General features: G+C 41.8%; 1 protein-coding gene across 2 annotated transcripts in view; it reads left to right on the top strand.

The window, feature by feature from the left end:
- Nucleotides 1-7040, top strand: part of HMGCLL1 (3-hydroxymethyl-3-methylglutaryl-CoA lyase like 1) — a 72752-nt gene extending 65712 nt beyond the window's left edge. The window contains exons 8-9 of one of the 2 annotated variants that reach the window (XM_027730547.2): nucleotides 2195-2320; nucleotides 6380-7040. In XM_027730547.2, the coding sequence (XP_027586348.1) occupies nucleotides 2195-2320; nucleotides 6380-6406 (153 nt within the window). In that variant the 3' untranslated portion in view covers nucleotides 6407-7040. Of the gene's footprint in view, nucleotides 1-2194; nucleotides 2321-6245 lie in introns of both variants that reach the window. The other variant, XM_027730546.2, reaches the window with a different exon arrangement.
- The last annotated feature ends 9425 nt before the right edge of the window (nucleotides 7041-16465 follow it).

Below are 16465 nucleotides of genomic sequence, written 5' to 3'. Positions count from 1 at the left end.
TGACACAACTTCAGGCCATTCCTTCGGGTCCCGTCACGAGTCACCACAGAGAAGACCTTCTACTTTTTCATCTCTGGAACAGCAATTTCTAATTGAAGTCTTAAAATTAAACTGAAAGAGCAGGCATGGTAGTGGAATGCATGCTTGTATCAACCTGCACATCCATGTCAGACACCCTTTTCCGCAGAACCTCACCATACCCTAAATCTTTCCACTAAGAGGCCTTATGTGTGTGTCTGCAGGGACACTTGCGAGCCTGAAAGTTGCCACTGTGGAGCTTGTAGCAATGACTTCCAGCATAAATGCATGAATCTCAGCAGCTAATGCAAAAAGAGAGAATTTCCAATTGAAAGCTATCATAAATGCTTATCCTTTATGTATTAGACACAGATGTGTCATATAACACATTTTCTGACTGGTAGGTTACACAAAGTGTGTAACAAGTGACTGAAATGTGAAATGTACTTTGGTGATTCACTCCATAAGTCACAGATTAGTGTACTTTAAAGGACAATATCCTTCCTTAGAGACTCTCATTGTGTGAGCAATATTAAACATATCGTCTTGCCTGTCACAGTTACACACCTCAACTCCTTTGAGGTCCTTATTACAGGCTTTGATCAGCTACCTAGCTCAAGATAATATTCCCTGTCCAAGAAAAGGACCTGGAACAGCACTTCATTGGATTACTTTTTATTATTGCCCTCCAGAAACGTTGGAACTTTAAAGAGCCCGTAAGGCCAATGATAAAACTACAGAAAGCGTTGTTAAAAGTAGAAGCAAGTACAACAAAACATTAGGGAAGTTTATTTTGGAACTAAAAAAAAACCCCAAACAACTGATGGGTATATTTGGATAGGGGTCTTAGCAACTGCAGAATGCAGGACATATTGTTTGCCTACCTTGCCAGCTAGTTGTGTGCATGGCTGTGAAGGAGAAGCTCAGGGTTCTGGACTAGCTTGCAGGGGTAGGTAGGTCCCTCAGAAGGGAAATCAGCTCTCTCTTCAGCCAGGCCTCAAAGCAGATCTTACTGACTTGCAAATGCAAGTAACAGGCATGGTTTAACATATGAATTTCTCTGGACCCAAAGTCAAAGTGGAACTCCTGTCCTGAATTTGAGCTGTTATTGCACTCTGATTCAGTCTGCCTGACTTCTCCTTCTACAGTTTTGGTGTATGTCTGCCTAAATTAGCCCTATGGGGAGAACCCTCAGTGTACTTAAGATAGAAAGAAGCTGGTGTCTTTGAAGAGCTGATGACTGTTCTGCCTAATACCCTTGTCTGCTTCTGATTATCTCTAGAGCCTGAATGCCTCCAGAGGCATCTGATCCTCTTCAAGGGGAAGACTGAAAAGCTTTGTCTGACAAGGGAGACCCAGTGTCCTGGATCACATACCTAACATGTTGTAACAGAAAAAGATCTCTTCCCAATTTCAGCTTTATTTTAAAATCTAATTACAGAATGAAGAGGGTGCAAGCGCTCACTCAAATCAGTGGAAATTACAGGCTCAGGTTTTTTCCCTCCCATATCTGTCTTCCAGGGAAGGCTTTATCCCATAGGAAATGTAGTATTATCTGCTAGGCAGAGTTGGTAACTGGTTTACTATTTTTTATCATGAATATGCTGAGAGTATCAGAAGAGAGAAGGCACTTGGGTGCAGCAGTAAGAAAATAAAAATCAGAGAATTATGAATTTATGACAGCTGAATGTTTTTTCAAGTCTTAATTTAAGACTAGTTAAAATGAGAAAGGTTAACACCATGCACCAAGTATTCCCTTAAAAATATTCAAAGTAAAGCTCAGAACCTATATCTAAGGAGAAATTCCATTGATTGTGTTTGGTTCAATGAAAGCATTTACAAGAACAGATGCAGGCTACTTAGAAATATGTTGAAAGATAAAGAGAGAAAAAGCATAAACCTCTGTTTGACTCTAAAGCAGCAATTATCTTATCTGTCAAAATCATATGTAATGGACTGTTAGTTCTTTGTTACATATCCTGTGTTTGAAGAGTCTTACCTTATAAAGATGTCAGGACAAATTGTTCCATTATAAGGAACTTCCTCCAAGGAACACATCCATTTGTGGAGAAGTGCATATTTTTTGCATGTAACTAATCCATATAGCCTGCCATTTATCAATAAATGTAATTAATACTCTGTGCTGATGTTTTGGTTTTGTGTTGTTATTTTCCAGATGGGAGTTTCTGTAGTGGATTCATCTGTTTCAGGACTTGGTGGTTGTCCCTATGCAAAAGGTGCTACTGGAAATGTAGCCACAGAGGATGTGATATACATGCTTAATGGTCTGGGAATCAATACAGTAAGATATTTTTACTTTCTACTTTAGACTTTAAGGAAAACAAAAATACTTTTCTAGGAAACATACAATACATACCTGCCAATTACTTGTGCTGTGCAATAAAATACTGTGAGCCAACTGTAAATTTCGCAAACTCAGTGCTTTGACATAGCTTGACACATAACATGAGTGATGTTGTCTTCATTAGCAATTTAGGGTAGAATTGGTTTGCATATTTAACATAATCTGAATAATCTCCCTCTCCCTACCTGGAGCTATGGTAGCAGAGTAGAGCTTAGTAGCAGCTGCTTTGAGTAGCCTCAGGCTACTCAGGCTCTGCCTCAGTAGCCACAAAACATTCATACTGTAGACATTGCTCCAGAAGGCTTATCAGCTCTACAGTGGAAAGACTGAGTGGACCTCAGCTTTTGTCACAGTTTTGGATTTGGTTCATAGTGCTTATTAATTTGTTGTAAATTTTTCTGGCTTCAAAGTTGAAAAAAAAAAAAAAGTGGTGTTTGGAGTCCAAGCAGAGGGCATTGTTGTTTCTCAGGTATCCACTTAATATATTTCAAAATTGTACAAAACCTGTTACTGCTTAGCAGGCTTCACAGTAATTTTTATTTCCAGCTCTGTTCTTGGAATAGAGGGTAGAGCAGCTTATCTGCACTGAGCTGCACTTTAATGAACCTTACCAGTGAGCATCCACACCTCAAGAGCACACTTTTAGAATCTCTAGCATGGTTGGCAAGTTAATTATTCTGTTTTTGTGGGAACCAGTTAATGCTACCTTCTCCAATGAATGTGTGCTCTTTGTTCTTCCTGTTGGCCACTGTTGTTCTGGAAATGTGACACAATGTGTTTGTGCTAACTCAAGCATTACAGTGACTTTAATTGATACACAGACTCCGAGGGTCAAATTCAAAAGAGAACACATAAAGAGCTGCCAAAACTGCAAAGTGTGTGGTTTGCATTTAAACTACTGCAGAAAGAAACTGAAATGTCTGATGTCTGAAATATGAAGATTTGAGTTACTGAGGAGCTTACCAGTTGTTTGTAGGCTGCAGTTCAGTGTGGTATACATGCTGATAGAGTTCCTTGACATAAAAGGATTATAAAACTTGTTCCCTGAGCACTGTTAAAGCATATTCAATGCCTTACAGAGTTCACTCTAAGAGTTTATCTGCTTTCATTTGCTTTTTAGGGAATTCTGAGTAGATGTCAGACACCTGTTTAGAAAAGGTTTAATCACAAGTGTCCATTTTACAAGTGGACTCTATTTTGAATTGTTTGTATACACATTGGGATAGCTTTTCTTCATGAAGATGATGTTTATTCTTTTGAAACAACACAGGTCCTTGAAATAAGTAGGACAAATGTTGCATTTCACTTTACATCGCTGTGTACCTTAGGCTTTCAGTAGTCTTTCCTTGGGCTAAATACCCATTGGTCTTTCCAACTGACTCATAGCGGAATGAAGCAATTAAATAAAAAGTTTGATTATATGAAATATACCTTGTTCCAGGCTTCTTGATAAGATTGATTAATCTGTTAATAGTCTGGTGTCCAAGCAGGAATCTAGCTTCTCCTAAAGGTTGATACCAAATCCCATGGAGAGAATCTCATCATGAGACACTTAGTTGCCCTTTTGTTTTGTTGCCTTTGTTGGTGGTTTTGTTAAATTTTGGATTATGCAAAAGAAAAACACAAAGCTTTTCTTCTTGAATCCTTTCTGGCCCATTAAATAAAGTGTGTTTTACCGGATGAGAGACTTGGAGCCTCAAAGTTATTACTTTAATATATGAGCTTTGGTCTTTGTAGTGTTGGTTGGTTTTGGTACTGTTGCCAGTTCTGTAAAATCATTATTGCACAAATCTATTAATACGTTCCTTTTTGTGTAATGGCACAAAATGAAATTTTAATTGCTAATACTGTCCATTTGCAAGGAGCACTTTCTCATGTTCATCTCAGCTACACACTAAAGCTTTCAGTTTGTTGACTGAAGTCACTCGAAGTGTCAAGCAAAGGATGGATAGTATTTAACCATACATTATTGAGTTCAGATTGACCAGACACATCAAAATAATAACTGATTCTTTTTCTATACTGTTCTTCAGAACACGTAATCAAGAAGTGACCCATGAAATTAATCTTTGGCAGGCTGAATGTTTTGAAGTTCATGGGAATTAAAGGATTTTGCCTTCTGTCTGACTTAAGGCACTTGTCCAAGTACATAGATACTATTGAAGGCACTTTTCTTTCTGTTTTTTGGTTTCATGCCTTGGTGTCAAGGAGTAATTGTGGATATATGGAGTGGTTACTACATAGTATATTCTGAGTATCTATCTGAAGATGTGCTATTTTGGCTCAACACCCTTACAAACACTTGTCACTACTCTTGTCCCATTCTCATCTGTGAGTCATGCTCATCAGTGCCAAGTATTGTGCCCTCGTGGTAATCCTCTTTGGTTCACACCACTTGCATAAGAAAGCAAAAAAAGAAGAGATGCATGTACTCCATTTAATGAATGTGAACTGTGAACGTATGTTTCTTATCAACACATAGCACATTAGGCAGTGTTACAGTGATGAAAACATGAATATTGGATAGTTTGGGGAGTTTATTTTGACATCTGCTGTAATCTAACTACCAAATATATCCATGGCGGTATGTTGCTCATTTCTGCCTTGTTAAAAAGCACACATGCATTAAAATTTTTTTATATTACCTTATGTGCAATAGGGCTTTACAAACTAAGCCTAAGTAAGGACCAAATGTTTTACATGGTGCTGATTGGAAACTCTGAAGCATTTTTTTCAAATTAAAAATGTTTTTGATTACATTTCTGTTAAGTAATTTCTATTCTCATTAACATTTTTAGTGAATTCCAAGAATGAAAAAGGCCAAGTTTACTGAAGAACATGGAAATAAGTGCTAGAACCAATTACAGGATTAAGTATTTAAATCAAGTCTTGGTCCGAACTTTAGTATATTAATCTGAAAGTGAAAGTGTATTTCTGCTCCAATACACCTTGTACTCTTTAATGTTGAGTGACACCCTTCTCCCAATTTTGTGTGACTGCTCAGTGTATTGGTAGTTCAGAGTCCCCTTTTGCATCCCTTCTACAGGAACTTTACTGGCTCCTAAATTCCAACCTTTGGAGCAAGTATTTTTACCACTTATATGATCTAACTCTAAAACTTTTACTACACCCAAGTAATCCAGGAGACTGATAATGAAGTATTTTTGCCTCTTTAATCAGTAATCTGATTTCATTTTCACAGTTAAGCAGTACTGCTATGTACCTTATGTTAGTTAAAAAGCGGTTGCTCAAGGGACATGTTTTTTAGCATGGGCAGATCAAGCAGCTGCAAATTTTTGCTCAGGTGTGATAGCAATGTAAACTGTAATTTTGGATTAATTCTCCTTCAAGAAGGAGATTATGTTTACTCAAGAGAATACAGGAACCTGTTTCTCCCTGAACACAGTTGCCAATACAAGTGTGTTTCCTCCATTTTCCTGAGCTGCAGATGGGATACTTAAATACATCAAGTTCCTTAGCACTGGGTGATAAAGAAGTACAGCACATATGTAGACACTGCTTTTTTCTTCCAACTTCTTCTAGTTGTAATTCCAGTTTTTTATTCCAGATTCTTTTGAGTTTGAAAAATATTACTCCAGCATTTGGTCCACTGCTGTTAAGAGAAGAAATCACTCTCAAAGTGGTAGAACCTTCCAAACAACGGGAAGCTGTAACTATTCTGTAAATTGCTGTAACTATTCTGTAGATCACTCTAACTCTGCTGCTGATCAGTGTTACTGACCTACAACATGAATCAGGCCCATTGTTTGCAAAAATTAGACCCTGGAGCAAAAAAACTTAGAGTCTAAGCATTTTCATCATGTACATTTATTATCCTTAACATTTTTCACCTCTTTTTTAGGGAGTAAATCTTTATGGAGTGATGGAAGCTGGAAATTTCATCTGCACAGCTTTGAACAAGAAAACAAACTCAAAGGTTGCACAAGCTTCCTTCAATACTGGGACTGTCAATTAAATGGATTTTTTTTTTTGCAGCTTGATCACATTTTTCATCTACTTTGACCAAGGACATTTGTATCAGGAAAGCAAACATAAGAAAACCACTTCAGCAAAGAACAAAATAGAATATATAATTTTTTTATTATGGGAAGAATTATTGTACTGTACTGTCTTGTTAAGAATTGTCTGATTTGTAAGTAAGAAATAAATGACTGTGGTAGAGAACCACATGCTTGGTTCTTCTACAAAGGAAAAAAAATGAATTTTTAGTTCTTTTCAGGAAAACTGGATAGAAACAGTGAATACATTGTTAATTTTTAATCAAGATGACTTTCAGAACAGTACAAATATTTGCAGTAGTTTATGAGATCCCATGCTGTGTGTGGCCATTCTATTGTGTTTTATTTATCTGAATCTTTACTTTTCATTTGTCAAGTTACTTGTGTTATGAACATGGAGACAAATCTGAATTCACCATAAGAATTTTTTAGCAACAGAACATTTTTAATTTTGTTTTGTTTAACATCTGTGAAATTATAGATAACTTTAGTTTGTTCCAAGACATTGTGGTGAGTGGCAGTCTGCCAGATCCTTCAAATATAATGCAAATTTTCTTATTTGTTATGTATGTTAAATTTGTTGTAGTTGCCTTTTCTCGTCAAATTATTAAAACCTAATTATATGAAGCAAACAAAAATTGTCAAGCTCTTCAACATCATTCAGGTTCATAGTAGTAGAAGGGGTGAAATTTCATCCAAGGTCTCATCAAACAATTCGATTTTTCATTCTATAGGCTATGAATTGATATGCTCCCTCATCAGTCATGAGCCTTTTAGGATAACAGAATTCTGCTGCACTAGCTTACACAAAAGGAACAACTTATAATTTTTTTTTTTGTGCTCTACTGATAGTGATACTTTGTGAGCATCTTGATTTGCTTGACCTACCCTGGATGCATGTTTGGATCACCACAAAAAAAGCTCTGTCCTCTTTTTCCCATGTTTCAGCTGGGGCTTTGTTATTTAGCAGACACTATGGCTCATATATCAAAACATGAACTTAAATAAAACCAGGTTTTGAACCATTCACAGATTTTAAAATTCTGTAATGGATTAAATCCAATGAAGTGAGGAATCTGCAGCAGTATTTAGGCTGTACTTAGACTAATAATTAGTAGTTAAGCCTAAACTTGGTGCCAGAATTGACATCCTAAATACTCCCTAATTTAAGTGCCATTTACCCCTGAAGGTGACTAACCACACTGTAATATCTTCCCATTTAACAATAAATTTTCCTCTTAGTTTTCTCTGCGGAGGCATGGAATTGGCTCATTTTGAGCTGAAGTGTGCAGTTCTCATGTAGGGCCTGATGAATTTTCTTCCACCCAAGACCCTGTGAGCAGGTTTAATCCACATAAACAAGATTTAGTTTCTCCAAGAATGCAAATGAAGTCAGCCCTTGGAAAAAAATAAAAAGCAGCTGTGATGCAAACCACCTTTTAAATATTAGCCTGAATGTCAGAGTAGGCAAATGATGTGAGACTGAGCTTGCTGCTCAGCCTGAGGAGATTCAAATACACATTTTTGGGGCATCTTAATCAATGGATCTAACCACCCCTCTATATACATAACTGGAAAAGAACACACTTTCAAGTAGATCTGCATGAAGTTGTGCCATTGAGTAGGATGGAATTAAAAATTCCTAAGACCAGAAAGATCACAAGGAAAAACATCTCTGCAACAGATTGCAGAGTTCTTTTCCTTGAAGGTGGGTGATGAGGGCTTCAGTTGTCAGCCAAGTTAGGAACGGAACATACTGTCCTTTTTTTTTTGTTAAATATACTAACTACAGCATATTAGATAAAAATATGTGGGTTTACTACTAACACAATTTTTGTGTTCAATAAAATACATATGTAGAACACAGACTATAGAATAAAAGGACTAGCTCTGCTCAGTTCTGTGGGAATTCTAGAAGTCTGTGTTCCTAACTACCATGAAGCCTTGCTAGCTTTAGCTGTAGGAGATCCTTACACTGTGGAGGAGTTTTCCAATATGTCTCTGTGCACAGCACATCATATCATAGCCATTTGGGCTGTCCAGTTTGCAATTCTAAGGCTCTTAACTCTCCCTATGCAGTGAAACAGGGTACCTATTAAATCATGGGGATGAACAACCAAATGTCTCAGTTCGTTATTGGATCTGTTTTACAAACTACTTGGAAGCTGGTCTGTTATTCTATAATGATGTGAGCACTGGAAAAGATGAGCAGTCATATCTGGAGCCTGTTTTTTACCCACACGTTTAGCTTCAACCACATAGTGAGTTATAGTAATCTGGGGTGGAGGTCACAGACAAATAGATTGTTTGTCAGGATTGTTACAAGACAGAAAGAAACACACAGAATAAAAAGAACCACAATAAAACAACCAACCAAAAACAACCTAGTGTTTATGTGCCAAAAACGCCACATGGGATGAATTTAGGTCTGTGGGTCCAGGTGAGCAATCCCTGTAAAATCCTTGTTTACTTGTAGTGTGACTGAGAGTCCTGAAACATTTCATGTTCTCCCTACTGAAATTTTTTAGGCATGTGAAGTGCTTCTGCTCTGCTTTCCTGGGTTGGAATCATTTTTACTGTGCAGAACATTTTGACACTTAATCTTTAGCTTCACAGAATAGGCATATGTTTCTCTTAAGATCAATAGCTATGCTACACTCCTTCAAAAACATGTCAAGCCATGGGATGATGTTCTCCAGTGCTTCTGACTTCCTAATCTTTATGCTTATATTCAGAGTGACCCATCGGTAGTGGTGTCTGTTCTTTTAGTCCCTACCAGTGTCCTCCACTGAGTACACTGTTGTCACTTCACCCTGAAGTAACCCTCTGGCTGTGGGAGGTTCGCATCATGGCTTCCATGAGCAGGTGTTCTTATCACTGTGTCATTATAAAAATTATGTATATGTTTTTATTTGCGGAAAGGTATCAAGAAAAATCAACAGAGTTCTGAATATCGTGATCATACTGTTGGAATGTGGGGACATGCTGTTTCTTTGTTTTACTGTTAATGGTGAAAAGGCTCTGAGAGCATGTGGGAGGGAAGAACTAGTTACTGACTGCCCTCACCAAGTCTTATCGGAGACAAATGAGATGTACCAAAGCTTCTGTGCTTTGGAGACTTTCTTCTGTAGCACACTGTATCAAAGTCACTGGAGAGATCTCACAGAACAACATGGAGATCATCTTCATGTGCCAAGGCCACGGAGTATGTAAACTGGAGTTCCCAGGGCAGTCTCTGGTCTGTGCTCTGGTCTGAACCTCTGGAGGTTCAACAGCTAACCAGTGTCATATTGCTGGAATTTTCTTTAATACTTTCACAGTAGTTTTTCTTTATCCCATGTTGTTGGCAATAGCTAGAAAAGCAAATACTGTCTTCTTTGGCTAGTCAAGATATTACATTGTTCTAAAGGCATGGCTGGTGTGCTTTTCTGGAGGACAAGTTGATCAGTTCCATTACTATGGGCATAATCATTCTTCAGTGCCTTTCAGAAGACAGCAATGACATGGATCCCATACATGGATAGTGCTCTTGTCTCCCAGCAGCACTTGGTTTGTAGTTTAAACTTTTATGTATTAGGGCAATTTGGCTCTGCACCAGCACTTTAATGTTTCATTTTCATGTATAACCAGAGTTTATGGAAAGAAGAACTAAATATTCCGGTCTTGAGAATAAGTCCAGAGAGGCTTTGGCTAATTTTCCTCTCTTAATAGCGTCATTTGAGTTCATAAAACTTTTATTATTGTATTAAGGAGTCACAAAATTAAGACTGCAAGACTGTGAGGTACAGTTCTTATGCTTGGTATCAGTTCTGTTGAAGTAAAATAATACTTGTCCAAAAAGTTAGGGTGAATGTATGAGACCTGCCTATTTTTTCACTGAGTGTGGTGGTTTCAGTCTAGGCCTTCCTGGAAACCAGCTTGTAACCAGGAAGGAACTAGGAAGGTGACCAAGGAAGTATTCCATGCTATTCCTTTACGTAACCTAGGGTATAAATAAGGCATGGATAAGATAGTTCGCTCTCTTCCTTTCCGGCGAGGTTCGAGAACGGTGGGTCCCTGTTTCGGTCGGGCTTATCTGGAGCCGAGGCCTACAGTGACTGCTGTTATCTGCCACCCGTGAGGGGAGAGCCAGGGGCCGTGTCTAGCCATCCTGCCTGTTCGAAGGGAAGTGGTGAGATTTTTGCTAATTTGCCTTCGGCTGGTTGTTTGACTTGTGCGGTCCTTGCCCCTTTTTGTCCTTCTCCCTTCCCTTCCCCCCCTTCCCCCCCCCCCGGTGTGTGGTATTCTCCTTTTGTGTATCTGTCTCATATATAAAACATATATATATATATATATATATATACGTATTTTTGCTATAGCTTTGGCTGCTTGTTTCTTTTTTTTCTCTTTTCCCTCTCTGGGAGGCGGGTCCTCGTTGTCGAGTTTCGGGGGACTTGGCGGGAAGCCAGCTCGAAACTTGCACAACATTCTTGGTGTCAGGAGTGGGATATTTTGGTTAAGTTTGGCTTGTTTTGATAAACATTTTCCGGGAAGACAGCCAAGCTCGGTGTTGTTTTGCAACCAATCTATTGTTTTGGGAACAGGTCTGGGAAAGCAGCCAAGGAAGCTTTGTTTATATAAACAAAGGGTTGTTTTAAGAACAAGAAGAAATAATAACAAAAACAGTGGCTATTTCATTAATTTGTCTTATAATTCTAGCCATCTTTACACCTGTGTTAGGCTACTCTATAGGGAGACGTCCAGACCTTGAGGATGGATGGAACGAATTGCTTCCATCCTTTAATTTTGACATCGAAGGTTTGGTAAAGGAGATCCCCATGGTTAAAATCGGCTCTAATTACTATATAAATCTTATTGCAACAGTACTGTCATTGATAAAGGTACTGGAAGTGCTCCTTAAACTTGGAAGAATGGGGTTCCGTTGCTTTCCCTCTTGTAGGAAAGATCACACCTCAAAGGGACTCGCTGGAACTTTGGAAAGGGCTGCAGACAGGCCAGTCCCCGGGTGGCATGGAGCTTGGGGAGATTTTGGTAGATTAGTAGGACATGTGTCACCCCCCATTAACTGGGAGTTCACACCAGAACAAATGTTTGATTCTGGTGAGATGGCCCACTGTTTGGCAGAAGGGTGTTTTTCCTACAAAGATCCAAATATGCAATTCTCCGCTTTGTGCTGGGGCCTGGCTAATGCTTATCGAGCTGCCATAGACCACCTTCAAAGGGTTAAGGTCGACACAGAGACCCAAACCACGCCACTTGAAACCAGTGATGTCCCTATTAGGTCTACAGATGTTGGGGTCCAAACACAACTTGAAGTCAATGCCATTTCTACTAAGTCCACTAGAACCGGGACTCAAGCTAAGAACCGGAAGGTCATCATTGCCCCTATGGAGAAGAAGAAGACGTGGGTAAGGGAGATCAAGGAACTTACGGATCCATCTCCGCAACCAGAACGCACAGAAGAAAGGGAAGAAGAAGAAGAAGAAGAAGGAACAGAGGACGTAGTAGATGAAGGAGCGGCAGCAATGGGAGAAGGAGCAACAGCAAGTGATGAAGGCGCGACTGCGAGAGAGGAAGAAGTGGTTGTGACTGAGGAAGGAGCGATTGGAAGAGAAGAAGTAGCTACCAGAGAGAAAGAAACGGCTACACGGGAAGGAGCACGTCCAAAGGAACTAGGGGCACGCCCAAAGGAATACAGAATAGCATCAAGAGAAAAGAAAGCAACAGTACAAATGGCCGGTGGTATATTGTCGCTTGATGATTTATATCCTGACTACACATTCAGTGTTACAAAAGACGCAAAGAAGGAGCCAAAGCATCCCCCTCAATTGGAGCGGGAATTATCCCTACCCCTCCAGACCCAACCTTCGCTTGGAGGTGTGAATGACTGGAGGAGGAGGCCCTTATCTCAGCACGCGAAAGATTACTCACTACCTCCACCCGCGGGGTATCGCGAACGACGCAGGAGTCCATCCCCATGGCATGAATGGCATAGAAGTCCATCTCCACGGCGTGAACGGCGCAGAAGTCCATCTCCGCGGCGTGAACGGCGTAGGAGTCCATCCCCACGGTATGAACGGCGTAGAAATCCATCTCCACAGCGTGAACAATATAGAAGCTTATCCCCACGGCATGCCCAGTCTCTACCTCCACATGAGAGATATAGGGAGGAAGCGGGAGCAGTCCCACGTAGGAGTGGAAGAGTAAAGAGAGAGGTGGAAAAGATTCTACGTGGGAGAGATGGACAAGAAATAATGCGAGAAAGCGAAATTACACAATCACTGACCACAAGAGAGCTTCGAGATTTACGGAGAGATTATATGCGCTTGCCTGGTGAAGAAGTCCTCACCTGGCTGGTGCGATGCTGGGACAAGGGAGCTGATAGTCATGTAATTGAAGGTGATGAAGCACGACAATTGGGATCCATTGCTCGAGACCCTGTGATAGAACAAGAAATGGGGAGGGAGAAAATGGCATCCAGCCTTTGGCTCCGAATCCTCCACGCGGTGAGAGTGAAATACCCATTTAAGGAGTCCCTGAAGAGTTCTTCAAGAAGGTGGAGGACTGCAGAAGAAGGCATCCAATACCTACGGGAATTGGCCATGCTGGAGATCATCTATTCTGATCCAGATTATTATGACGTCCAAGTTCCTGAGAATGTTCCCTGCACGCAACCAATGTGGAAAAAGGTAATTCAAGGTGCCCCTAAACCATATATTTCTTGCTTGATACCCGTATATAATCCAAAGATGGAGGAACCAAGCGTGGACACTATGTGTGCTTGGATAAGAACCATAGAGGAAAATATGGAAGACTCCTTCAATCCCCTGTACCAACGCACCTACGATAGGGAAAGAATGGAGAGAGATTATGAATATTCCAGATATGAGGATGACCTTAGAGACAGAGAGGACAGAAGGTATAGAGATTACCAAGAAAGGCCAATGGGAAGATCACGGTGGGACCGGCAAAGACGACCTCGGCCTAGACCTCGATCCTGGTCTCGATCTCGCTCACGGTCCCTGTCATTCACGCGTCGAAGGAAAGAGAACTCTAAGCGTTGGTCACGTAACCAACTATGGGCATACCTTCGTAGTAAAGGAGAAAACATGAAGAAGTGGGATGGTGAACCCACTTCTAAGCTTGAAGCTAGAGTGAGGGAGCTGAAGCGAAAGAAGACTGACAAGAAAGTTGTCTATGTAGTAGACGGAGACTTCTTAGAAGAGAAACTGCGATTGCCAAAACACGAGAAGATGGAGGTCCACTTCGACAACAGCAAAAAGTCTAAGAAGTCAAAGTCAAACTCTGACGACGAATGTTCTGATCAAGACCAGTAGAGGGGCCCTGCCTTCTGCCAGGAGAAGGAGAGGGACCAAGAAGATAATCGAGTTTACTGGGCTGTGTGGGTTCGATGGCCTGGCACATCGGATCCACAGAGATACCAGGCCTTGATAGATACTGGAGCCCAGTGTACTGTAACGCCTTCGGAGTATAAGAGTACCGAGACTGTTACTATTTCTGGAGTGACCGGAGGGTCTCAAGAATTGTCAGTAGTAGAGGCGGACATGAGCTTGACGGGAGATCAATGGGAAAAGCGTCCCATTGTGACGGGGCCAGAAGCCCCTTGCATCCTTGGTATGGACTACCTAAGAAGAGGATACTTCAAGGACCCAAAAGGGTACCGGTGGGCTTTTGGTATAGCCTCGGTGATTGAAGAGGAGTCCAAGCAATTGTCTGCCCTTCCTGGCCTCTCAGAAGACCCTTCCATTGTAGGATTACTGCGAGTTGAAGATCAAGAAGTGCCAATAGCCACAACAACTGTACACAGACAGTATCGGACAAACCGAGATGCTGTGATCCCTATCCACAAAATGATCCGAAAGTTGGAGAGCCAAGGGGTGGTCAGCAGAACCCATTCACCCTTCAACAGCCCCATCTGGCCTGTGCGTAAATCCGATGGAGAGTGGAGACTGACTGTGGACTATCGTGGCTTAAATGAAGTTACGCCACCGTTGAGTGCTGCCGTACCAGATATGTTGGAGCTCCAATACAAGTTGGAGTCCAAGACAGCAAAGTGGTACGCCACCATCGACATAGCCAACGCGTTTTTCTCCATTCCTTTAGCGGCAGAGTGCAGGCCACAGTTTGCTTTCACCTGGAGGGGCGTTCAATACACCTGGAATCGACTGCCCCAGGGGTGGAAACACAGTCCAACCATCTGTCATGGATTGATCCAGGTCACACTAGAGAAGGGTAAGGCTCCCGAACACATCCAGTACATCGATGACATCATTGTATGGGGGGACACAGCAGAAGAAGTTTTCAAAAAAGGACAGACGATCATCCAGATTCTCCTCGATGCTGGTTTTGCCATCAAGAAGAGCAAGGTCAAGGGACCTGCCCGAGAGATCCAATTCCTAGGGGTGAAATGGCAAGATGGACGACGTCAGATACCAACAGACGTAATCAACAAGATTGTAGCAATGGCTCCGCCCACAAACAAGAAAGAGACCCAAGCTTTTCTGGGAGCAATAGGCTTTTGGAGGATGCACATCCCAGAGTACAGTCAGATTGTGAGCCCTCTTTACTTTGTGACCCGTAAAAAGAACAATTTCCAATGGGGTCCTGAACAACAACAAGCTTTCAGGCAAATCAAGCAAGAAATTGCACATGCCGTGGCTCTTGGACCAGTCAGAACGGGACCAGATGTAAAGAATGTGCTCTACACCGCAGCCGGAGATAAAGGTCCCTCCTGGAGCCTCTGGCAAAAGGTGCCTGGCGAGACAAGAGGGCGACCATTGGGTTTCTGGAGCCGAAGCTACAGAGGTTCTGAGGCCAATTACACCCCTGTGGAGAAGGAAATCTTAGCAGCCTATGAAGGCATACGAGCAGCTTCAGAGGTAATTGGTACTGAAGCACAGCTCTTCCTGGCACCCCGATTACCAGTGTTGAGCTGGATGTTCAAAGGGAAGGTGCCCCCTACGCATCATGCCACCGACGCCACGTGGAGCAAGTGGATCGCTTTGATTACGCAACGTGTCCGAATCGGGAACTCGAATCGCCCTGGCATTTTGGAAATCATAACCAATTGGCCTGAAGGTGGGAACTTCAGTCTGGTAGAAGAAGAAGAAGAGCCAGTGAGTCGAGCTGAAGAGGCTCTGCCATATGATAAGCTGCCAGATGAAGAAAGACGCTATGCCCTTTTCACCGATGGTTCCTGCCGTATTGTAGGGAGGAGCCGGAAGTGGAAAGCAGCTGTTTGGAGTCCCACCCGACAAGTGTCGGAAGCCACTGAAGGTAAAGGCGAATCGAGTCAGTTTGCGGAACTCAAAGCGGTCCAATTGGCCCTAGATATTGCAGAGAGAGAAAGATGGCCAAGGCTCTACCTGTACACCGATTCGTGGATGATAGCCAATGCCCTATGGGGATGGCTAGACCGGTGGAAAAAGATGAATTGGAGGCGTAGAGGGAAACCCATCTGGGCTGCTGATCTGTGGCAAGACATCGCTGCCAGAGTGAAGAAACTAAATGTAAGAGTCCGCCATGTGGATGCCCATGTGTCCAAGAAGCGAGCTAATGAGGAACATGCTAATAACGAACAAGCAGACCGAGCTGCACAGGTCAAGGTCTTGCAAGCAGACCTAGACTGGCAGCAGAAGGGAGAGTTGTTCCTAGCTCGATGGGCTCATGATGCTTCAGGTCATCAGGGCCGAGACGGCACTCATAGATGGGCACGAGACCGAGGGGTGGATTTAGCGAAAGATATTATCTCTCAGGTTATCCGTGACTGTGAAACCTGTGCTGCTATCAAACAGGCAAAAAGGTTTAAGCCCCTGTGGTATGGTGGACGTTGGGAGAAGTATAAGTATGGAGAGGCCTGGCAGGTTGATTACATCACATTGCCACAGACCCGCCAAGGTAAACGCTATGTGCTTACCATGGTGGAAGCAACCACCGGATGGTTGGAAACATATTCGGTACCACATGCAACAGCCCGAAACACCATCCTAGGCCTTGAGAAGCAGGTCCTGTGGAGACATGGCACTCCAGAGCGAATTGAGTC

The sequence above is a fragment of the Pipra filicauda genome, unplaced genomic scaffold (genome assembly GCF_003945595.2).
Source record: "Pipra filicauda isolate LSUMZ 115617 unplaced genomic scaffold, ASM394559v2 scaffold195_size2193078_pilon, whole genome shotgun sequence".
NCBI lineage: Eukaryota > Metazoa > Chordata > Aves > Passeriformes > Pipridae > Pipra > Pipra filicauda.
Note: the sequence above shows the minus strand (reverse complement) of the source record. Positions and strands in the feature narration are given on the sequence as shown.